The 24,130-nt window shown below is 50.6% G+C and overlaps 1 protein-coding gene across 2 annotated transcripts; it reads left to right on the plus strand.

Annotated features, from left to right (window-relative positions):
* Window positions 1–8,397: 8,397 nt before the first annotated feature.
* Window positions 8,398–22,939, plus strand: Slc17a9 (solute carrier family 17 member 9). Of its 2 annotated transcripts, none has more exons than XM_075963335.1 (13): window positions 8,398–8,556; window positions 13,111–13,308; window positions 13,659–13,798; window positions 14,977–15,076; window positions 17,045–17,175; window positions 17,981–18,077; window positions 18,244–18,340; window positions 18,916–19,003; window positions 19,651–19,685; window positions 20,476–20,591; window positions 21,164–21,219; window positions 21,329–21,358; window positions 21,923–22,939. In XM_075963335.1, the coding sequence occupies exons 1-13, from the start codon at window positions 8,465–8,467 to the stop codon at window positions 22,084–22,086; spliced, it is 1,344 nt and encodes a 447-aa protein (XP_075819450.1). In that variant the 5' UTR covers window positions 8,398–8,464; the 3' UTR covers window positions 22,087–22,939. The 2 variants fall into 2 exon arrangements, with proteins under 2 accessions (XP_075819450.1, XP_075819451.1); XM_075963336.1 differs by having other exon boundaries at window positions 8,433–8,556; window positions 13,111–13,238; window positions 21,923–22,938.
* Window positions 22,940–24,130: the final 1,191 nt, after the last annotated feature.

Consider the following 24,130-nt stretch of genomic DNA (forward strand, 5'->3'; position numbering starts at 1 on the left):
TGACCACCATGGCCTCTAAAGAGTTCTCATCCACACAGCCCTTGTTTGGGTGTCCTTCCCCTGTTGGCACAAGGACAGCACCTGTACTCGTAGCTGAAGGACTAATTGAAGAGTCCGTCTGCCTAGGGGGTGCCCTCCATGACAGCACGGCAACTGGGTGCTGGTGCGGGTGGGGTGCACAGATCTACAGAGCCCTCACAGTTATCTGTGGATGTGGATGGTGGAGATGGTATGGGTGCCATCCCAGGCTGAAGGCTGGGTGGGGATGGGGTGCACAGATCTACAGAGCCCTCACAGTTATCTGTGGATGTGGATGGTGGAGATGGTATGGGTGCCATCCCAGGCTGAAGGCTGGGTGGGGATGGGGTGCACAGATCTGCAGAGCCCTCACAGTTATCTGTGGATGTGGATGGTAGAGATGGTACAGGTGCCGTCCCTTGCTGGGAGTTGCCTGTCTGAGTTCCGGTGCCCAGTGCTCACAAGCAGTGTCCCTACTGACTGCTGAGTTGGGATTGTTTGCCTGGTTTTTGAGCAGTCCAGTGCACACTGACCAGCTAGATCAGCCAGGGTTTGTTCAGCTTGCTGGCACCTGGGCAGCAAGGTGACACAATTAACCAGCTGTCTCATGTCCCTACTTGAGTGTTGTTCATTGGCATCTATTTTCCTCCCACAGGAGACTTTCCTTGTTGGGATAGAAGTGTCTTCCAGCTCCCTGCCTTGGCTACAGAAGGCAGGTACTTTGGCAGTATTCCTCTCAGGATCGCATTAGTGATAGGCTCGAGGATGCAGTTGTTGCTGCTCTCCTGGTTTGTGAGTGAGGAGCGAGCAAAGCTCCCTTGACCTAGACAGGTGTCCTTCAGCGTCACTGGGGAGATGGGTCCTCAGTTAAGAGGACATGAGTCTAGCATCCACATAACAAGTCAGGTGTCCCCCAGCTCTGAGAGACCTGGTGCCCTCTTTGGCCTCCACATACACAGACATGCAGAAGGTGCATGTGTGTACTTGCACAAACACAAAATATTCTTTTTAAGGTAGAGGGAAAGGAAGCTTTAATTTTCAGGTAGTAAGTTAAATGAAGCAGTGGCTGGGGAGGGGGTATCAATAAAGATGCAGTGTTTGTTTTTAAAACACCACATAAAGCTAGATGTGGTTGCTCCTGCCTGTAATTACAGCATTCATGAAGTTGAGGGAGAATTTTTCTAGTTCAGCCTAAGCTGTATTATGTATGAGATCCTCTTTTAAACAAACAAAAAAAGCACCAGATAACCAGAATATTTGTATCTTTTGTTAATATGTATAAGATTTTTCTTATAGCTAATGAGTTTGATTTTTTTTTTTTTTTTTTTTGGTTTTTCGAGACAGGGTTTCTCTGTGGTTTTGGAGCCTGTCCTGGGTTTGATATGTTCTTAAAATTACAGTGCATAGCCGGGCAGTGGTGGCGCACGCCTTTAATCCCAGCACTTGGGAGGCAGAGGCAGGCGGATCTCTGTGAGTTCGAGACCAGCCTGGTCTACAAGAGCTAGTTCCAGGACAGGCTCCAAAACCACAGAGAAACCCTGTCTCGAAAAACCAAAAAAAACATAAAAACAAAAAAAAAACTACAGTGCATAAAATGTATAGTAATGGCAAGTTTCTTATGTAGGGATTATCCACATATACACAAAAGAGCCTTGTTGCAAGCATGAAATGTTAAACAGCTCTAAATCTTAATCACTTCAGTCAATAGCTTAATCAGCCATTGTCACAGATGTCAGTGAAGCTGAGGACTTCAGATAGAGCTGCTAATTTATCCATGGTCTGCCAGTGTCCAGAAATCCTCTTGCAAGGGGGTGCATGTAGACTCTGTTGCAGCAATAAATGAAGTTAAGCTACTTGCATGCAGGATAGATTAGGTTTTTTTCTACTTGTCTCCTTTGAGTCTTACTCAAAAAAAGTGTTTCTGGCTTTTTACAAAGTAGTTTTATTTCTTTTTGCACCTTTTGATGGAAAGTGCCTTGAAATAAATGAAACTTGAGAATATTTTGGTACTCTGTTCCAGCATCATAGAATTGTGCAAGGGGTAACCCCAGTTTGAAATCTCCTAAAGCATGGTATAATTGCACACTGAAAATGGGGTGTATTCCTAACGCATGGTGATAATTGCACACCAAAGATGGGTGTATTCCTAAAGCATACTGATTATTGCACACCGAAGATGGGTGTATTCCTAAAGCATACTGATTATTGCACACCGAAGATGGGTGTATTCCTAAAGCATGGTGATTATTGCACACCAAAGATGGGTGTATTCCTAACGCATGGTGATTATTGCACACCGAAGATGGGTGTATTCCTAAAGCATACTGATTATTGCACACCAAAGATGGGTGTATTCCTAACGCATGGTGATTATTGCACACCGAAGATGGGTGTATTCCTAAAGCATACTGATTATTGCACACCAAAGATGGGTGTATTCCTAACGCATGGTGATTATTGCACACCAAAGATGGGTGTATTCCTAAAGCATACTGATTATTGCACACCGAAGATGGGTGTATTCCTAAAGCATGGTGATTATTGCACACCAAAGATGGGTGTATTCCTAAAGCATACTGATTATTGCACACTGAAAATGGGTGTATTCCTAAAGCATACTGATTATTGCACACTGAAGATGGGTGTATTCCTAAAGCATGGTGATTATTGCACACCAAAGATGGGTGTATTCCTAAAGCATACTGATTATTGCACACTGAAAATGGGTGTATTCCTAAAGCATACTGATTATTGCACACTGAAGATGGGTGTATTCCTAAAGCATGGTGATTATTGCACACCAAAGATGGGTGTATTCCTAAAGCATGGTGATTATTGCACACCGAAGATGGGTGTATTCCTAAAGCATGGTGATTATTGCACACCGAAGATGGGTGTATTCCTAAAGCATGGTGATTATGGCACACTAAAGATGGGTGTATTTGTTTTGTTACTTGAATTGTAGCTCAAAGTTGATATTTGAGACCTCTGTAGTGTATGTACCAGAAAAGTAGTGCCTTTGAGGTCGAGCCTGTGGACAAGGTGGGCAGTGTGATGTCTTTATTTTCTTCTGTGCCATAGTTTAGAGAGCCAGGGTTCCCAAAAGACTCTTAACTTGTTCCATGATGAAGACACTGATGTCATCAAGGGAATGAAATGGGATTTCTTTATAGGTTGTTGCTGTCTGGTCTCAGAATGAACAAAGACCAAATCCCAAGTGTCATGTGAACAGCATGGTCTGTCTACACCCCTGCATCTGCACACTGAACTGTGTGCAGTGGACACCACGTGTGGGTACACTTTAACCTCCAACCTTCACTGTCTACACCCCTGCATCTGACACTGAACTGTATGCAGTGGACACCATGCATGGGTACAGTCTGACCTCAAACCTTCACTGTCTACACCCCTGCATCTGCACACTGAACTATGTGCAGTGGACACCATGCGTGGGTACAGTCTGACCTCAAACCTTCACTGTCTACACCCCTGCATCTGACACTGCACGCGTGGGTACAGTCTGACCTCCAACCTTCACTGTCTACATCCCTGCATCTGACACTGAACTGTATGCAGTGGACACCACACGTGGGTACAGTCTGACCTCCAACCTTCACTGTCTACACCTCTGCATCTGACACTGAACTATGTGCAGTGGACACCACATGTGGGTACAGTCTGACCTCCAACCTTCACTGTCTACACCCCTGCATCTGCACGCTGAACCGTGTGCAGTGGGCACCACGCGTGGGTACAGTCTGACCTCCAACCTTCACTGTCTACACCCCTGCATCTGACACTGAACTCTACAGTGGACACCACACGTGGGTATAGTCTGACCTCAAACCTTCACTGTCTACACCCCTGCATCTGACACTGAACTCTGCAGTGTACACCACGCATGGGTACAGTCTGACCTCCAACCTTCACTGTCTACACCACTGCATCTGACACTGAACTATGTGCAGTGGACACCATGCATGGGTACAGTCTGACCTCAAACCTTCACTGTCTACACCCCTGCATCTGCACACTGAACTCTACAGTGGACACCATGCGTGGGTACAGTCTGACCTCAAACCTTCACTGTCTACACCCCTGCATCTGACACTGAACCGTGTGCAGTGGACACCACGCGTGGGTACAGTCTGACCTCCAACCTTCACTCACTGTGTTTTGTTCATACATCTCATTCTGGCACTCTGTGTGTGTATTTTTTTTGTTGTACAAATGTATTGCTTTTTTATGATGCTTAGTAAGCTGATTTGGCAGCAATAAACATAAAGAGTCTGTATAAATCCTTAGCTGGGTAGAGTACTTCTGCATACTTAATTGTAATTCTTCATTCAGGGGCATTTGTGCCCGAGCCACACATCATCTGAGAAGTTGGGTAGCTTCTGGCTGCCTGCTGTGGATTTGCTAGTAAAAGTTTATAAGTTTTTCACAGAATGGTTGTCTGAAAGCTCTCCCCCCGCTCCCACTTCCCTGGAGAGGTACCTGTGCAAGTCGGTGTATTAGACTTGGAAGAGTTGGAAGATGTAGCTACACTTGGTTTGCTGTGTCCCCACTTCAGCAGTATTTACCTTGTTATATAAGAAAGCTTCCAGAAATGAAAAATACAAACACCACTGTGCCATAGCATGGTGCCAGTCCACTCCACTGACAAGGGCAGCGTTTCTGGGCCCCAGGATGAGGTGGCTGTGGGTGCCCTGTGTAGCATGCAGTGGCTCCCATGCTGCTGGCCGTGTGGATGGACCTCTCCATTGCTGTTTTCTCAGCTGGGCTTGAGAGAACTGCAGGGAGAGAGAGGAAGCTTCCAAGGGCACTGTCAGCACGCTACAGAGGCATCCTGCATTGGGTGGTGGGTGGTGACTGTACCGGAAAGGCCTTTGCCATCCCTGGGCCTTCATGGCAGTGCCATCATGTAACACTCTTAGCCATCGCTCACAGCTTCCTCATGCTCCAAGAGGGTACTGCTAAACTCCCAGTGGCAGAGATCTCTGGTATGCTTGAACATGAACTCTTGCATGCTGAGTGTGAGGGGTTTGGGGGACCACCTATCATGAATACTTTCCCTCAATTTTGGAATATCATCCTGACTTGAGACTTTATATTTACATGAAAGAACACAGGATTTGAATGGCCTCTGATGTCATACCTATCGTAGATGCTGACATAGTTCTGTGCACTGTAGGTAATATGTCCTGAGATAGGCTGCCTGTTTTGGAAGCAGAATAGCTCTGGTGGTATGAAGTCCTGGGCAGCTGCCCATCAGTGATGTCATGTGAATCTGGTGGACTGGTAGGGCTTGAGTGTGTGGCCTCAGGGCGGGCATGAGTGTTTAAAGGGTTATGGAAGTATACTGTATCTGCAGCTCATCCATGCGTCTAGATGAAGACCAGGTTAAAGGCCCAGTGTGACCCTAATACAGAAAAAGACTGCAGTAACTGCAGTAACTGCCCAACTGTAACCAGGAGATGTGACCACTGAATGCTGCCTGCATATGATTTCTTTTTTTCTTTAGATTTTTAAAACTTTTCTCTAGATGATTGTTCTGTTTGGGTGCATTATCTGTGCACCGTATGTGTGCCTCGTGCCCACAGAAGTCAGAAGAGGGCATCAAATCCCTTGAAACTGGAATTATGGACGGCTGTGAGCTGCGGTGTGGGCTCTAGACTTCAAACTCAGGTCCTCTGTTAGAACAAGGGCTCTTAGTCACTGAGCCATCGCTCCAGCTGATGCAGGTCCTGATGAAATTTCTCTTGCCTGGCTTCTTTGGAAGTTTGGTGGAGATTCTGGATCGAGGGCTTTTGGACAATAGTGTAGTAGTTAATTCTGCATGCGACTGTCCACTTGTTGAATCTACCATGCCATGCATGACTGCCCAGCTCCTAAGGCATGACCTGCAGTGCCTGGTAGGTTGTTTTACAGGTTTCACCCACGTGCACACACGCAGGAATTATCTCTCTTGTAAGCCAGATATCTGGCAACCCCTCCCAACTGGTACTCAGATGTAAAACAGGCCACCCTGTGGTGTGGACAGGGAGGGAGGGAGTAGTGGAGGTGGTGATGCTTCTCAGCACTTTGGGTGTTTATAAGGTTCAATGGAAGGCATCACCCAAAGAAGAGCTGTTCCATAGCCCCAGAGATCATTTTGTGAAGAGAATTGACCACACACAGGCATCTTTGGTCGTCATGATGTCCACTGTGAAGCTTCCCATAGACTCGGACCTAATTGCTTGAACTCTGCTCTAAGCACATTCAGCTTAGAAGGTGACTGCAAATTATGTTCAGTACAAAAAGCTTTTTTATTTTTAGATTTTACTTTGTAACCCAATCTACCTACAACTGTGCCGCAGGCCTGAAACACTGATCTGGCTCCTGAAGTCTTATTTCTTACCATTCCCTGCCAGTTAACAGTGGAGTAAAGTCTAACTCAGTCTGGTTTATTTGGACTTCTCATCTTCAGAACTGTGTATATTGGGTTACAGAGGAAGCAGGGGATAAATGGAATATTGGAGGACACTTAGGTCCAGGGTAAGGTCTGGGGGTTGCTGTTATTTATGAACCCGGTCATCTGAACCACACTGCCTTGCTTCTCAGTAGAAATAGCCAAAGAAAGCCAGGATGATGTATAAGCAGCAAGGTGTGAGTCACTCAGCTCAAGGAAGCGTAGCATGACTCCCTGTGCCAGATTTGTATAACAAAACAGATAACCTGGGGCAGGCAGATGCACCCAAAAGGCCCAGCACCCCTACAGAGCAAGAAGCCTGTCCATGGCAGACTGTGACAGATATTACCTATCTGCTGTCTCCACGTGGAGTCTTCCAGTCTTCCAACTTTAACTGCAAAGATGGTTTTGTCAGTTGGGTGTGGGGCAGCTCACAGTATCAACTAGAGAATGTCCACCCCAGCTACTGCCAACTGCTGGTGTTGCTCACCTCCCAGCCAGATGTGATCTTTCGGGCAATTTTGGCTGTACCCATACCTTCCCCTTTAATGACTGTGGGAGCCTGGGGAGGAATGCCCTCAATTCTTACCCATAGCCCAAGAACTCAGACCTGGGTGTTGCTGGGGTCTGTACCCTCCACTCCCCCCCCCCACCGCCGGCATTACCTTGGTGAATAGCATTACTCAGCTATTCACGTGACAGCAAGGGTGTCCCAGCACTGAGGGGGTGGGGACTCTGTGCTCAGAATCTGCTGTTAAATCCCCTGCACCTTGGCCTCACCTGCCCTGTAAGTCTGGCAGTGTAGTTCACTAGCTGATGCTCTGGCCTTAGAGAGGCATCTCCAGCACCCTGTGGCTGCTCCTGTTTTAGGGCAACATCTCTTCTCTACTCTTGTCCATCTGTCCCCAGAGCAGTGACCCCTCAAGAAGAAATGCTAAACGGCCGCCCGCACTGTAATTTTGGATCGTCCATATACAGTTTCTGAAGAATATCACATAATAAGATGGCTAACTAGAAGATAACAGATTAGTACCCTACGCTAACAAGCCATCCCTGGGCTGCTAGGGAAGCAGACCTTTCTCTGCGTCCTAAGGGATATCAGATGCAGACGGAAGATTAACCTTGCTTTTAGGTCCTGATTGTTTAATCCAGTACTGGGAACTGAATGCAGGGCTTCAACTACGCTGAGCACATTCTAGCCTCAGGTCCTAATATATTTTTTCAATGCAAATGTATACTATAGTGAAGACCTGTGGTGGGGCTGGGCTGTTGAAGAAGGCGTCCTGTGGAGGGTAGAGAGAAAGTGGGGATTCCAACCGCAGTGGGAAGCCTTTATAGTGAGGGTGTCCCAGGTGGTCTGCAGCTGTGTGGGGGAGGGATTTATTTAGGAAGGCTGGACAAGCCGACACAAGGAAGGAGTCTCAAGCCTGCGGGTGGGGCGTGGCTGGTACCCACCCTAGTGCCTAGCAGGAGGTCAGCGCTAACTTCGCCCAAGATTTCAAGGTCAATGATTTCACTGTCCTTAGTGATTTTACCGGCTCAGTTCTGTCCCCACAGATCCATTTTTAAAGTTGACTGCCCTAAAGTTTTACTATCTTTGCATTTGGTTATGGATTGATTCCTAATTTTTCTAGACCACAACACAGCCCTATGAACTTTTCCATCACTACTCCCCCACGACTTGTAGACAGGACCAGAGATCCCCCGTACGTGCTTCGCTGAAAGTTACTGTTGGCGGGTTTGGGGCCACGGTCCCCCAAGGAATTCTCTTCTCCAGCCGGAAGTCCCAGTGGTAAGCCTGGGGCTTCGGAGCTGGGAGGTCCTTGGCCCTGCCTCCCCAGACATCAGTGGGGCGGGACTCAATTCCGGGGGCGACACGTCCTAGGAGAGCTAGACGGAAGCACTGGGACTGACACGTGGACTTGGGCGGTGCTGCCCTGTGGGTTGGCCTAGGCCTGAGGTGGGAGGGCGCGGTACAGGGACACAACGGTGTCCATGCCGTCTCAGCTCCCCAGCCTGATGCAGTCAACACCAGAGGAAGCCCGCAAGACCCCACCTGCAGCTGCAGAGGATACACAATGGTCCAGGTGAATGGGGATGTGGGTGGCACCCGGGCAAGGAAGACGTTTACGTTTAGGGAGACGCTGCTTCATGGGACCTGAGTTCAGGGAGCACCAGACTTTAGGGGTACCTCCCAACCTCTCTGTATGTAGCCTGCCACCTTCACTTCTGGGACTGACATGCTCCTCCCTGCGCGGCCTTAGCCCCCCAAAAGAGGGAGGACACAGATGCTCAACCAAGTAAAGGGACCCTCCTTTTCTAGTCAAGTGCCAAAATCTGGCAAATGGCCCTTTCGCTCTCCTCCCTGCCAGTTTTCCGAGGTCTGGGACTATCGGTGGGAGCGCTGGGCTAGACATATGCTCACAGCCTGGCGATCCAAGCAGCACTTCTGTCACAGTGACAGGTCTTGAGTTCACAAGGCTTCTAAACTAAGAAGGAACACAGACAGCAGTTACCCATCCTCAGTCACGTTACTTTCCCACTGTTTCCACTGCCCTCCAGGCAAGTAGCCCCACAGAAACCAGGTGCAAGAAGGTGCAACCAGGTGCAAGAAGGTGGCATCTGGCCAAGGGACCCCCGAGAGAGGGTTCAAACGGGAGCCCAAAAGCCCAAAAGAAACTCACACCCTGCTCTGGTGGAGGTGCTGGACCCCCAGAGCCAAACCTTGGCACCTCCCAGTCACCTGGGGCAAGAGCGCTGGATCTACAGGGAGGAATTTCTGGGTCCTCCTAGAGCAGCTGAAAGGCACAACAGGAGGTCGTGGAGAGGCACAGATCTCCACCGCCGGGACAATTAGGGGAGGGCCAGAAGAGGAGCATCACGTTCCTCCTCTCACTCCTCTTTGGTTTACTACCTCTCACCCTACCCCACGCTTGTCCCAACGCCTCTGCATCACCTGGCCCCTGGAGGCACCACCCTGGACTTTTTGAGAACTCTAAACTGTTCTGCCAGTTTTGCTGTAGGTTATAATTTAATGGCTCTGCCTGGCCCTTTGCTGCTCTCCTTGTAAACTTGCTCCCATTACCTCTGGCCGAGGCCGTGGCTGAGAATTTTAGGTGGGGGGAGTAATAAGTGCTCTGTCTATCCACCATCTCTTCCAGTCCTCTTTGTGACTTGGGAGGCAGTGCAAATTTTGGGGTGTGGGGAGGTCGGTGGAGGCTGAGTTAGGGAGATATGGTTCCAGGGTATGCTCTGGTCTCTCTGATGCCCTGGCTACTGGTGCCAGCACATTTCCCCTTTCTGAACCAAGGGCCATGTGACCACCCTTTTGCTCAGCCCCGGATGCTCTGCACAGGCGGCCTACAGAAAGCCAAGGCTTCAGAAGTCTGAGAGGAAGTGTCATGCCTGCTAGAGTACCAGCCTGAGCTCTGGCGCCAGTCAGGCAGGTGGGGCTTTTCAGGCAATCCTGACTCAAGCTCTTAGCAAGATGAGGGATCTTGTTTTTTGCTTTGATGTTGTTGTTGGTTTTTTTGTCTTGTTTTGTTTTTAGTTTTTTTGAAACAGAGTTTCTCTGTGTAGCCCTGGCTGTCCCGGAACTCACTCTGTAGGCCAGCTAGACCAGGCTGGCCGCAAACTCACAAAGATCCGCCTGCCTCTGCCTCCCAAGTACTGGGATTAAAGGTGTGCACCACCACCACCCACTGATAAGGGATCTTGGACCTGGGGTTCTAACTAGTCCTCAGGCAGCTGGCCCAGCAGGGCCCCTCCAGAAGAACTTAAGTGTTGCCTAGGCCTTTTCTAACCGGCCACCAGGAAGTCTGAGACTCCTCTCATTTGGAGGGTGTGGGTCTAGTTGACTTCCTGCTTCTAACTGATTGGTCTCCTAATTGGAGACTAATTGGTCTCCCGCAATAACAGGGCTGGGCAACCATAGATGCACCTGGGGAAGAATGGCATGCCTTGTGGCTCCCTCTTGAGCACAGGAGACTCTTCCATATTAGTCACATTTAGTGGGTGAGAGTGTCGCTCCGTGCTCCTGCTGAGACCCTCCAGTCAGCTGAAACAAGCACCCGTTCTGCTGTTCTGCATGTAGAGTCCTCTGGGCTTCTGCAAGTGGGACAACACTTCAGGGCAAGCAGAACACCCTCCAGGGCAGCAGTCTTCTGACTGCATGTATGCCTGCAGGCCAGAAGAGGGCACCACGTCTCATAGATGGTTGTGAGACTCCATGTGGTTGCTGGGAATTGAACTCAGGACCTCAGGAAGAGCAGGCAGTGCTCTTAACCACTGAGCCATCTCTCTCCAGCCCCTCCAGGGCAGCTTTAATGCTTTACTGGTCGCCCTGTATTTTCAATAATCCAGTGGCGATGTTTGCTCAGGACACTGCCTGACAAGAAATGTAAGAATTGGGGGGCAGGGGTTGCTGTGTTCTGGGCTCTTACAGGAAGAGTTCTGTCAAATCCAAGAACAGAGTCTTGAGGAGATAGGAGGGGCAGACTCAGAAGCCCAGCTCCTAGAGGTCTGGACTAGGTGGCACCAGCTAATGGGGACTTGGACCAACTGTTGGCAGTTTCCCCAGCTGATATGCTTCAGACCCACAGATATCACATGGAGTCTCGCCAGACGACGATCCCCTCCTGCCTGCTGTCCATGCCTTGTCTTCTCTGACTATGGAAGAAAGTAGTTTCTCCGGATCCCAGCCTGAAAGTAGCTTGAGGTCTGAGTCTTCCTCCTCAGCCAACAACAGACTTGTTGACATATTTGCTAAGCTTACAGCTTGCTGCCCTCTCCGGTGCCTGGGGTCCCCGGATAGGTGGCAGAGGGCTCAGTCCTTGGACCTACACAAGAGATTCCTCTGGGGTTCAGAGGTTCCTTGCCACACAGTAGACACCATGTTGGCCATAGCCAGGGCATACCTCAGAAGTTTCCACCTCCCCTGAGCTCTCTGGAAGGAGCCTGCGGCTGGTCCCCAGGATCCCACACATCTTTCTGCTGCCTGTCTTCGCTGTGACTTCTCCTCTGTTCTGCCTGCTGCTCTTTTTTTTTCTTTTGATTTTTCGAGACAGGGTTTCTCCGTAGCTTTTGGTTCCTGTCCTGGAACTAGCTCTTGTAGACCAGGCTGGCCTCGAACTCACAGAGATCCGCCTGCCTCTGCCTCCCGAGTGCTGGGATTAAAGGCGTGCGCCACCACCGCCCGGCTTGCCTGCTGCTCTTTGACACCCACACCACCTTCTTCTCCCACTAGACAGGGATCACACAATTTAGGTTCCTGGCTTGTGACTCAAAGTCTTCTCTCTGCCATTTTGTTTTGACTTTGCTGCTCCCTTGGGCTGTCCATTCTGCCTTTTGGCCTTCACCTTTGACCCGGCTCCTGTTTGCCTGTGACTATCCAGCACTTACCCCTTATGGGGTACTAGACTCAGTCCAGCTGCAGCCTTGGGTACTCTAGCTGGTATCTGCTAGTTTGTCTCTTCCCTGCTCTGTCTGTGCCTGTGTTGAGGGGGTGGGTGTTATCACCTGCCTCAAGACACCACCCAACCTCCCAAGAATTTGTGTCCAGTCATGCCCTCCTGCCTGCCCCCTCCCAGAAAGGTGGTCCTCCCTCACACCCTCCCTCCTCCTGTATTGGGCACCCACTTCCCCAGAGCTCAAACCCATTTCATATTTTAAAATTTTAGCTGTGGATTTCTTCCAGAATCATCATGAGGATAGTTGTGCAGATTCCCCAAACGTCCCAACCCACTTCTCCATTGCTGTCCTAGATGGATGGTATGCTCTTATGAGTCAGTGTGACATTCTAATGGCCGATGACTGACCAGCCAGTGCTGTGTAGAACATCCATGTTGATATTTGTTGTACAGGGTGTCTTTAAGAGGAGTGTCTCATGGGCCAAGGGCCTCTCTCCACTGCCCTGTTGTGGCAGAATCAGGCCAGGTTTGCCTACCATAAACTATATCAGACACTCAAACAATGAGCTCTTACAAAAGAGAATCCAGGTGTTGTCCTGGCAGTCAGAAGCATGGACCCAGGCTCTGAGCCTTGTGAATGTGCTGTCACGTGTTTGCCCTGCCCCCGTCCCGAGGGCTCTTGTGCTGTTCTCAGTCCCCGAGTTTAGTATTGGCCTTATCTTCTAGAAGTCAGTGGACTAGGTGCCTTTAAAAGTTCATTAATCTGCCCAACTCCCCCAACCAAAGAGGTTATCTTAATTCCCACCCTTACTTAGGCACGACTTCTCCATTTCCTAGCCCTTGGGACAGTATCTGAGTAATCAAGCCTATCCAGGGGCTCTCTCCAGGTCCTGAGCTCTCTGAGTGTCAGGTGTGGACGGGGATGCTGTCTAGGGACCCTCTCCAGGTCCTGATCCCTCTCTCTGTGTGTCTGTCTCACAGGCCCGAGTGTCAGGCGTGGACGGGGATGCTGTCTAGGGACCCTCTCCAGGTCCTGATCCCTCTCTCTGTGTGTCTGTCTCACAGGCCCGAGTGTCAGGCGTGGACGGGGATGCTGTCTAGGGACCCTCTCCAGGTCCTGATCCCTCTCTCTGTGTGTCTGTCTCACAGGCCCGAGTGTCAGGCGTGGACGGGGATGCTGTCTAGGGACCCTCTCCAGGTCCTGATCCCTCTCTCTGTGTGTCTGTCTCACAGGCCCGAGTGTCAGGCGTGGACGGGGATGCTGCTCCTGGGCACCTGCCTGCTGTACTGTGCTCGCGTCACCATGCCTGTCTGTACCGTTGCCATGAGCCAGGACTTCGGCTGGAACAAGAAGGAGGCTGGTATCGTGCTCAGCAGCTTCTTCTGGGGCTACTGCCTGACTCAGGTGGTGGGCGGCCACCTTGGGGATCGGTAACCAACCCCTTCTCCCCATCACCTGGGTGCCTCAGAGAGGCAGTATGGTCAACCCTGCCCTCGTGCGCAGGAGAGGAGGGGCCGGTGGAGGAGGAGATCAACAGATATTTGGGAAGAGCCTTATCCTTTGGGAAGAGGAGGTCGGGTGTGGCAGCTCTAAGGCAGTGGGTACAGAAGCACGACATAGACAGGTTGGGTACAGCCCCGTGGGCTGCACTCAGCCCCAGGCTCCTCCTTGATAGGACAGGTCGCTGCACTGCTCACTTCAAGGCTCTGTACAGTGGTTAGTGGTGGTGCCCCTCAGCCCTCTCGAAAAGTACTTCATCCTGTCCCCACGTCTGCTCCAGCATCGGAGGTGAGAAGGTCATCTTGCTGTCAGCCTCCACCTGGGGCTTCATTACGGCCGTCACCCCACTGCTTGCCCATCTTGGCAATGGTCACCTGGCCTTCATGACATTTTCTCGAATCCTCACGGGTCTGCTCCAAGGTAAGGGTCATCTCCAGTTTCCTCTCTCTAATGTTGCCATTCAACCTTGGGAAAGGGTGGACAGAGCGCCATACATACCCATGTGCCTGTGTGCTACCCTTTGCTCAAAAATCTGTTCTGTATAACTAAGATCTTCATTTGAATGACAGCCTGTGACTGTTGACTCCGGGTAGGGATGGGTGTGTGTGTCTTGCCATATCTTTGTTATCTGTGTGCAGAGAGAGGTGATGGAGTTCCCCAAACCCATGTGGTTCTCCTTCACAGGGTGGTGGGTCTTTGGCCTCTGAAAAGGTCCCAGGTCCCACACTCTTTAAGAACTGCCTGCCTTCTGAGGAGCCCCATTTATTGACATGGTGATAAAAAGTTCCAAAGGGGGAAAAGGCTGATGGTTCCTGCCTCCCCATTATGAATAAGAACAACAGGGAAGCTGTGGGTTCCTATTTTCATACTCCCAAAGGGACTTCTCGAGGAGTCTTTCCAGACTGGGGTTTAGCACACTCTAGAATGGAGAAAATACTCACGCTTTTTCATTTATTTTGAGATAGGGTCTTACTATGTGCAGCTCTGGCTGTTCTGGAACTCACTGTGTAGACCAGATTGGCCTCAAACTCATAGTGATTTGCCTGCATTTGCTCCCCGAGTGCTGGGCTTAGTGTTGTGTGCCCACTATTTCCAAGCTTTTAAGCTGCCTACGAACCAAAGGAGGGAACTGTCTGTAAGAAGCACAGGTAGAGATGTATGTACCTGTGAAAGGAACATGTGTACATGGCTCACATGTGTCTGAAAGTGCCAGAGCACAGCTGAGAATCTGCTGTGTAGACTCTGTGTGCACACATAAGTGTGTAAATGTGTTAGTGGGAAGGCTATCGAGTGTCTCCGGGGAGCTGACATAGAGCGTGTAAGCATATGTGTGCATGCACAACACCTGGGTGCAAGGTAGTTTGCCTGGGGGCAGAGGTGTTTTGCTTTGAAGTAAAGTGTTCTTCAAGGGATGCTTTACATTGTAACTCTCACCCTGAATTAGTTTGGTTCCTTGCCTAAATGTTGCCAAAAGCCCAGCCCTTCTGGTCCCTACAGCCCAGTGAGGTAATGGAAAGGAGACATGAACATCCTCTGGATTCACAGCCCTCACTGGCTGTCTCTTGGCACCCAGCAGCATCATTCTCTGTTCATTTCAGGTGTTTACTTCCCAGCCCTGGCCAGTCTGCTGTCCCAGAGAGTACCGGAGGGTGAAAGAGCCTTTACCTACGGCACTGTGGGTGCTGGCTCCCAGTTCGGGTAAGACCTCACCTACCAGGAATTCAGGAAGCTTTCACTTGAGCTCTTAAGGGGCATCCTTCAAGTCAGAGTAGAGGTGTTTGAGGACTCTGTTGGCTACTGCTAGGTTCCGATGGCTGGTCACTGTCCCTTGAGGACTCTGTTGGCTACTGCTAGGTTCCGATGGCTGGTCACTGTCCCTTGAGGACTCTGTAGACTAATACTAGGTTCTGATGTCTGGTTGCTGTCCCTTGAGGACTCTGTTGACTAGTGCTAGATTCCGATGGCTGGTCACTGTCCCTTGAGGACTCTGTTGGCTACTGCTAGGTTCCGATGGCTGGTTGCTGTCCCTCAAGTCTGTGACAATTGCTGCATTTGTTGCTTCGACAAAACAACTGACAAGAAGCAGATTAAGAAGACAGGATTTGCTTTAGCTCACAGTTTGAGGGTACAGTCCATCGTGAAGGGTAGTCATGACAGCAGGAAATGAGGCAGCTGGACACACTGCATCACTGTCAGAAGCTGACAGATACGTGTTGGTACTCGGCTCACTTTCTCCTTTTTTTGGGGGGGGGGTTGTGTTTCTTTGTTTTGCTTTTGTTTGTTTGTTTGTTTGAGACAAGGTCTCAGTTTGTGCCCTGGCTGGCCTGGCACTCACAGAGACACCTCTTGCCTCTGTCTCCTGAGTGCTGGGATTAAAGGTGTCTGCCACCACACTAGCCCACTTTCTCCTTTTTATTCAGCCCAGGATCCCAGCCTGTGGCTTGGTGCTGCCAACACTCAGGATAGTTCTACCTTCCTCTCTGCAGTTTAACCTTTCTGGAAATACCTTTGTAGATCCAGAGGTGTGTTTCTATGATGATTCTAAATCTTGTCAAGTTGACAATAAAGGTTAACCATCACAGCACGTCTTTGCCTTTCTGGATGCTGTAAGCTGGGGCTCCGGCATGTGGACCAGTTAAGCACCTGCTTTCCCTAGGGGAGCCATAAGCTGCCCCACCCTCTGCAAGACATGTGAGCATGCATGGAGGAAGGACCACTAACTGTTACACTGGGTAGACTCCTGGGAGGTTAATGGGGACTTCCCAGATCATCCAGGCCTGGGTCTACTGTTGCTGAGTTCTGGATTGGGGTGGGGGGTGGGAGCACAGAGGCCACCTGTGTGAGGGGCCAACTCTGCTGATTAGGGTGACCTGATTTAACACTAAAGGTGAAGTTCACACTGGGAGGTGTGGTTGTCAAAGACACACCAGGGCTCAAATTCTGCAGAGGGGTCCAGGATACATTGTCAGTTCCAGTTCTGGTGGCCTGCACAGCAGTCAGGGTTCTATGCATGGCCAGGAGGGATGGGAGAGAAAGTGCTGCCCCCACCAAGGGTAGGTTACTGCCCCGGGTGCTGTGCCTGGGACACAGATGAATGCCCAGGAAGAAGGAAGGCCGCTCAACTTCACTCCGGAGCCTAGTGTTCTCGCTCTCTTTCTTGGCTGAGTGCACAGGGTGATAAGGTTGAAAGGTGAGGCAGAGGTGCCCTTTACTGCATCTGGGACCATCGTACCCTGGAGCCAAGAAAGAGGAAGGCTGTGGTGCTTGGTGTTCACTGCCATGTTTTTGCACTTAGAAGTTTTTCTAGGCTATTATCCTCTATAATATATGGAGGGGGAAGAAAGGAAAGAAAGAAGGAGTGTTTTCATTTCAGTGTTTCCTAAACTCCCCTTTCATTATTGCCATTTTTCCTTCCAAGCATCGACATGACAAATTGTCAGTTTGAAGATCTAGAAGAAAGAAATTAAAACCGCAAGGGCAGCAGTTCTTGTGCTGAGTCCTTAGCTGCTCCTCAATTCCCCTTGCCCCAACCGTCCCACCCCCAGTCTCCCTGAAGAGCAAAATAGGTGAGGCAGGACATCTGAGTAGCTCCTTTCCCTTGGGGTTTGACGCATCTGTGGATGGCCACCAAGGTCACTGCGGCCCTCCCTCCTCTGTATCTCCCAGGACCCTGGTGACTGGGGGCATAGGCTCAGTGCTCCTGGACTGGTGTGGCTGGCAGAGTGTCTTCTACTTCTCCGGCGGTCTCACCCTGCTCTGGGTGTACTACGTGTACAGGTACCTGCTGAATGAGAAAGGTAACTACTGCCGCGCGGGCCAGTCCTTGTGCCTCCTCCCCTGTCTGTCACGTGAACCTTTCCTGGGAAGTGCGAATGAAGACGTGCTCGCCCCAGACAGGCCACCAACAGCAGATCAAAGAAACAATTCCACTCAAGTCTAGCTTGGTCTCACCCCGGCGTGGATGGAGTCTCCTTCTCATATAACCACCATAGCTGGAGCAATATTATAAAAAGCATGGGTGGTGGGGGTGCCTGCCTACAATCCCAGCACTTGGGAAGCAGAAGCAGGCATATCTCAGAGTTCCAGGCCAGCCTGGTCTACAGGACACAGGGCTACACAGAGAAACCCTCTCTTCAGGGTGGAGGGAAGCAAAGGCAAAAGTGGCTGGAATCTTAGGTGAGGGTCTGATGCCAATAGGCTCAGTATTGAGGGTATCTTTGTGGGTAGGCATAGCTGCCTGGTGAAGATAGTTCTGAAAACCCAAGTGCTGATCCCTTAGCCTGCCTCAGCCCTGGATTTTCGTCATATTGCTCCATCGAGGCTCAGGCAGACATGGGGAATCTAGCAGGTTAAGGCAGGTGGTAGGACTAGGTTGAGTCTTCGGGTAGCAAGAAGAGGCCCCAGAGGGACTCCAGGCACGGGTTCAGGTCAGACACAGAACTGTACGCTCACGGGTGTTGGCACCTGATAACCACTCCTCAGAAGGGATGATAAGAGCACCCTGACTCCTGCCTAGCAGCTCCTAACTGGCTGCTGTGTCAGGGACAGATGTGGGGCGCCTGGTCCTGAGAGCTATCGCTGTGAAATCATTTGTTCCCCCAGACCTTGACCTGGCCCTGGATGTCCTGACACAAGACCTGCCTATGGTCAGGCCCTCCAAAGTGCCCTGGAGACAACTCTTCCGGAAGCCCTCTGTCTGGTGAGCTAGGGTTGGCATGGAGCTGGCAGTCCTGACACTCCAGCAAATGTCCCAGGTTTCAGAGGGTAGAGCCTTAGTGTCTTGGGGAAAGGACTGGGTCCCCCATGGAATTGGTGTCAGGAGGGACTGGCAGTGGGTAGAACCCTGAGACCGGTGCCCCACACAGGGCTGCAATCTGCTCCCAGCTGGCCTCAGCCTGCTCCTTCTTCATTCTACTCTCCTGGTTGCCCACCTTCTTCAAGGAGACCTTCCCCCACTCCAAGGTGGGTAATGCTACCTGGGTCCTCAGGGTAAAGAGGGCTAAGCCTGGGCTGTGAAGGTCCTGGTGTGGGTGGGGTAACACCTTTGCTGGGCAGCTCCATCACCCTATGACAGTCCATCTGGAGGCAGACGTTAGTTCAAGGCTACGAGAGCTACATACTATAATAGCTGTAGCTACCTTAGCACAAGACTTTGACTTGTTGCCCAGAAGAGGCCCCCTCTCTCAGGGCTGGCCGGCTAATCTACTGATGCCACATCCAAGGGAGATCAGTGAACACCGGAGTTCTTGGCTGTACATTCCCAGGCAGACCCACTTGGCTCTCACCCTGTCACATGTGGGAACACATGGGGAACGTGGCTTCAGGTGTTAGCCATTAGTGTGGACTCAACACTTGCCAAGGGGGCTGGTAGTGAGCTGCTTAAGGCTGTCCTCCCAGGACCCTCTGCTCTTAGGCCCAGCCTGGTGGGTAGAGCTCAAATGACATGATGAACTGGGGTGGTCCCCTTGCCTGGCTATCATCCAGAGGCTAGGTGCCTGCCATTCTGGCCACCTTTGAGGCTGTACCTCTCCCTGCAGGGCTGGGTCTTCAATGTAGTGCCCTGGCTGCTGGCAATTCCCGCCAGTCCATTCAGTGGCTTCCTCTCCGATCGTCTCATCCGTCAGGGTGAGTGTTGGGGGAAATTGTCCCTGGTAAACCACCGCCTCAGGGATCTCCCTCCACTCTGGCAATGCCACTGCATCACTGGGGAAAGGCTGTACCACCGTCCTAGGACAGACAGACCATCCTTCAGAGTCAGCTCAGGAATGAATGCAGCTACCCTTTAATGGGTAGAGGTTGGGGTCAGCAAGGGGATCCTAGTGAACCCTCTACAGGGAAGGCATCTGATGCATCAAATGTCACAGGTAGCCAGATTTGCTCTTCCAGAGTTCCAGGGGCCACACTGCAGCCCCGTGGGGCAATGTCCTTACAGACTCAGGTATAGAGGACACGTGCACGCGTGTGAAAGTCTCACATATTCACTGTGGTAAGATCAGATGATTTGAGGAACTGGACTAAGCTTACCTGATAGCTGTCACTTTTGCGATGGCCCATGGGGCTGCCTTTCCATATTTCTACCCAAAGCACACCACAGGAAACCCTCTGACACACATACTGAACAAGGAAGGGTTCAATCCATGATAGGAGATCTCCTGTTTTGAGCCCTGAGTGTTGCCCTGGGCACCCCAGTTCCTCTTCTGTGACTTTGGACATCTTCAAGGGTCACCCAGATAAGCGGATGGAAACTCATTCTGGGTCTCTCTCCCTCTTAGGTTACAGAGTCATCACAGTGCGTAAGTTCATGCAGGTAGGAAAATCCCTGGAATCCCTTGTCCACTTTTTCTATTGTTGTGATAAGGCACCATGACCAAAGCAACTTACAGAAGAAAGAGTTTGTTTAGAGCGTCCAGTTTCACAGGGTTGGGGTCCGAGACCATAATGGCAGGGAGTATGGCAACCGTCAGGCAGTAGCTGAGAGCTCACATTTTGAGACACAGCCACAAAGCAGGGAATGGTGTGGTCCTTCGAAACTTCGGAGTCCACTCCTAGTGACACCCCTCCTCCAACAAGGCCACATCTAATCTTTCCTGAGTGGTTCCACCAACTAGAGGCCAAGTATTTAAATATATGAATCTATGGGAGCCATTCTTAGTCAAACCGCCACATCCTTCTATGTTCATCCCTACTGTGTTATGGACTCCTAGGACCTGAGAGCTGTGACTCCACAGGCTGAGATCAAAGATATGGGCTTACACCAAAAGTTTTCATGGCTCCAGATACAGTACCTGCCTCTGGCAGGGTCAGCTCAGATTCGAAAGTGTGGGATATCAAACCATCGGAGGTCGATCCACATCAATAGGACCTGGGAAGGGGCTGCTCTAGGTGTCCCCTGGAAGATGCTCTGGGGTCAGTATCCTGACCTGAGATCCTCTGAACTTGGTCTCAGTCCCCTTTTGTGCCAGGGCATGGAGAGCCAGGAAGCACAAGCCTGGGAGGGGATTTTTAGGTAGAACCATCCTGATCTTGTTCAAAACACTAGGGGTATTTTGGGCAGGGCCAAGACAGAGTGAGCCATATTGACCAGCCCTGTCCTGCAGGTGATGGGGCTTGGTCTGTCAAGCGTTTTCGCCCTGTGTCTGGGTCATACCACAAGCTTCCCCAAGGCCGTCATCTTTGCATCAGCTTCCATTGGCTTGCAGACCTTCAACCAAAGGTAAGAGTCCACAGTCCCATCCCACAGGGCTGCCAGGTTTTAGTGCATTCTGGTTTAGGGGCTTATGAAGGTGGAGCTAGGGACAGCTCAGTATAATCTGTCACAGTGAACAGATCTGGGTACCAAGCCAGGGTTATTCATGAAAAGAGGAAAGGCCCCTCCCATGCTAGGAGGAGAGCCCAGGAAGATGAGTGAACATAAATACCAGCTTGATATCGCTCTGCAGTCTGTCCCTTCTTTTTGTATCTTGTCTGTTACTCTGAGCAACAGCAATCCCAATTAAGCATCTCAGGATGTATTAGGAGCCCAGTTCAAAGTTGTTTCCAATGAACAGACAGCGAGCCTATTGCGAGCCTGCTTCTCTGGCCTTGCGTACACTCTCAGGAGCAACTTCTGGGGTGTGGGGTAGATGGCGTCAGAAGCCTAGCAGTGCCCAGGAGGTAGAGGCAGGGGCAGGTCTGGGTGTCTTTGGTGACTTATAACCCTCTCTTATGCTCTAATAGCCCCTTCAGGCAAAGTGGCAGTGGCCAAGCCTGTGGCCATTCACACGCCTTCCTTCCTGTTTCCTACAGTGGTATTTCAGTCAATATTCAGGACCTGGCCCCATCCTGTGCTGGTTTTCTGTTCGGTGAGCCACTTGCTTATCCCTACCCACCTGGGTGGGCTGTCCCAGGTGGTTGGGCTGTAGGAGCAACAGGGGGTCTTCTCATGGTGTCTCTCTCAATGTCTGTTCCCAGGTGTGGCCAACACTGCCGGGGCCTTGGCAGGTAAGGGATGGTTCTAGGTCCAGGCTAGAGGTTCTCTTGTTCTTAGGTTTGGGGCAGTCAGGAAATGAGCTCAGAGTGGAACTTAAATGGGGTTTGCCCCCATCTCACTCAACCCAAGGGCTACCCAGTGGGATCCCAAAGCCAATGTGATCCAAAAGTCAAAGTCAACGGGGGTCCCAGACTCAAGGTAGAGCACAAGCCCCAAGATGGCCCAGGGGAATCACAGATATTTCAGCTGAGGTGCCACTTGACTTGGCTGATGTTGGGGGACTTGCAAGCCATTCTCCCCTGACTCACCCCAAGTCCCATAGTTTAGGGCACTACCTGGTCCCTCCACTGAGAACCTGCCTTCTGCTTTGTTTCCCTTGGGTGGGACACGGGATGGGGACACCATCAGTGTGTGACTCTGTCCTCTGAGACTCCTGTGGCCCATAGCTCAGATTTTGAAATTTATCCCAGAGTTTTCAGGGCATCTTTGCCTTGCCCTGCTCTACCCCTGGAGCTCACGGATGTGTGGGACCAGCTTCCCTGAAACGTCAGTCAGTCTCTGTCTCTCTTGTCCAGGTGTGATAGGCGTGTATCTGAGTGGCTACCTGATTGAGGCCACTGGCTCCTGGACGTGTATTTTCGACCTGGTGGCCATCATCAGCAACCTGGGGCTGGGCACCTTTTTGGTGTTTGGGAAGGCCCAGAGGGTGGACCTGACCCCTGATCATGAGGACCTCTAGCTCTCTGACGATCTGGTCCCACCCAGGACCCTTAGTCGGCAGCCTAAGGAAAACAGCTCTGTTGGTGAAACCTTGAATCTGCACCTCACATGTATGAAGCAAACAACAAAGACCACGGTCTCCTGGAGGATCCCAATGAGTTGGAGAGATAGGTGGAGACAGCCACCTGAACCCACATAGGCCTGTGTCAGGAGTAGGGTTGTGGTCTCTCCGGACATCAGTGAACCCATCTGCCAGTCAGGACCATCCTGCCCTCCCCTCAGACTCAGAGGGACTGCTGCCTGCTCTTATGGAATCTACACTGCTGACAGGGTTCTTCCCAGGTCTATGTGGGTTGTTTCTCTTGTGTGCTGGAAGATGTTCAGAAGCAGCTCTGACACCCCCTTCCAGGCATCTTCCAACCTCCATCTCTCCAGTAGAGATAATCCAACATGGCCCTGTGGTAAGACAGGCCCACAAGAACCACAGCGCTGGAGAGGACACGGTTCCCATTTTCCCCCAGAAGTCAGACTGCCACTCCAGCTGGACCACTGTGCAGGAGCTAGAGGTCCTTGCACAGCCCCTGGTTCCCTTCCTGTGGATTCCTCCTTCGCACTACTGATGTGTCCTGGGTGGGTAGGTGCCTGGTACTCCTTGGGCTCTACCTGGACACTTCAGCTATCACAGATCCCAGGACTCTGTGAAACTTCCCCCTACTTTCTGGCCTTGTTTTTCTACCTCCTCTTTTATACCTTGTGAAGCCAGTGGTTTCATGAACTGATCATGAACTCTCCAAGATGCCTGTTAGAGATTATCTTTATAGATATGGTAAATCTCACCAAAGCCTTATTTAAGTGAAAGTTATTAAACTATTTAAAAGAAGATCATTGTTTTATTCAACACCTTTTGTTGCATGAACTTTTACTGGGGAGACAAACTTCTATTCACCCTTCATTAGACCACCAATGGCACACACACAAAAAAATTGGTTCTACATAGCCAGGCACAGAGGCACGTACCATTAATCCTAGCATTTGGGAGGCAGGTGAATCTCTATGAGTTGGAGGCCAGCCTGGTCTACATAGTGAGTTTCAGGACATCCAGGGCTATGTAGAGAGACCTTGTTTCAAAACAAAACACAAACAAAAAATGGTTCTACCCAAGTCTAATGACTTTTGTTTTGTTTTTGTTTTTTTGAGACAGATAGCTCTGGCTATCCCAGGAACTCACTATGTAGACCAGGCTAGCCTAGAACTCACAGAGATCCTCCTGCCTCTGCCTCTCAAGTGCTGGGGTTAAATGTTTGTGCCACAATGCCCAATTTACCAGTGAGTTTCGTTGGAGTTATTTGTAGGAACATAGAGCAACTTAAGACAGCTACACCACCAAGAAAAGTCTTCCTCACCCAGGAACCATTGTGGGAGGGCCTTGCATGGCTCAACTGCCTCTCATGCCCTTCAAAATGGCCATGTCCGGCCTTGAGGAGAGAGCATTTCATAATTCCCTTGTATTTCTAAGAATGAGCATATGGGGTCAGGGTAGAAGGCTCTGTGGGTAAAATGCTTGTTGAACAAGTATGAGGACCCGAGTTTGGATTTCCAGAACCCATATACAAAAGCCAGGTACTGTGGTGTGCACATGTGACCCCAACAAATCCTGGGGATCACTGACTAGCCAGTCGAGCTTCACTGGCGAACTCCAGGTATAAGGAGAGACCTTGTCAAAAGATGGAGGAGCACTATTGAAGAAAACATCCATGCCTGCCTCCAGCCTCCACCCTCCACACACACCAACACGGGCAAGCACACATACACACATACAATTTAAAAAGAATGAACACATTTTGGAGACGTTTTATGATCTGCTCAGAAGGAAAGCAGCGAGGTGTCAGGCAGTCAGAGGAGCTCTCAAAGCAGAGACATCTATGATTCAGGAGCACTGGTGTGGATGTGAAGCCCCAACTGCTTAACCGGTAGCCACAATACTCGCTTGCCTGGCTATACAACCCTGTCAGCACTGTGCACAGATTTCCAGAAAACCAGACCACCAGAAGTACCGTAAAGTG

The sequence above is a fragment of the Microtus pennsylvanicus genome, chromosome 2, assembly GCF_037038515.1.
Source record: "Microtus pennsylvanicus isolate mMicPen1 chromosome 2, mMicPen1.hap1, whole genome shotgun sequence".
Lineage (NCBI taxonomy): Eukaryota > Metazoa > Chordata > Mammalia > Rodentia > Cricetidae > Microtus > Microtus pennsylvanicus.

Excerpts from the sequence above, each read along its gene's own strand:
- Slc17a9 (XM_075963335.1), top strand. The coding sequence starts at position 8,465 with ATGCCGTCTCAGCTCCCCAGCCTGATGCAGTCAACACCAGAGGAAGCC. Across the intron at positions 8,557-13,110 it reads GAGGATACACAATGGTCCAG|GCCCGAGTGTCAGGCGTGGA; the intron begins GTGAATGGGGAT and ends TCTGTCTCACAG. Across the intron at positions 13,309-13,658 it reads GGCGGCCACCTTGGGGATCG|CATCGGAGGTGAGAAGGTCA; the intron begins GTAACCAACCCC and ends CGTCTGCTCCAG.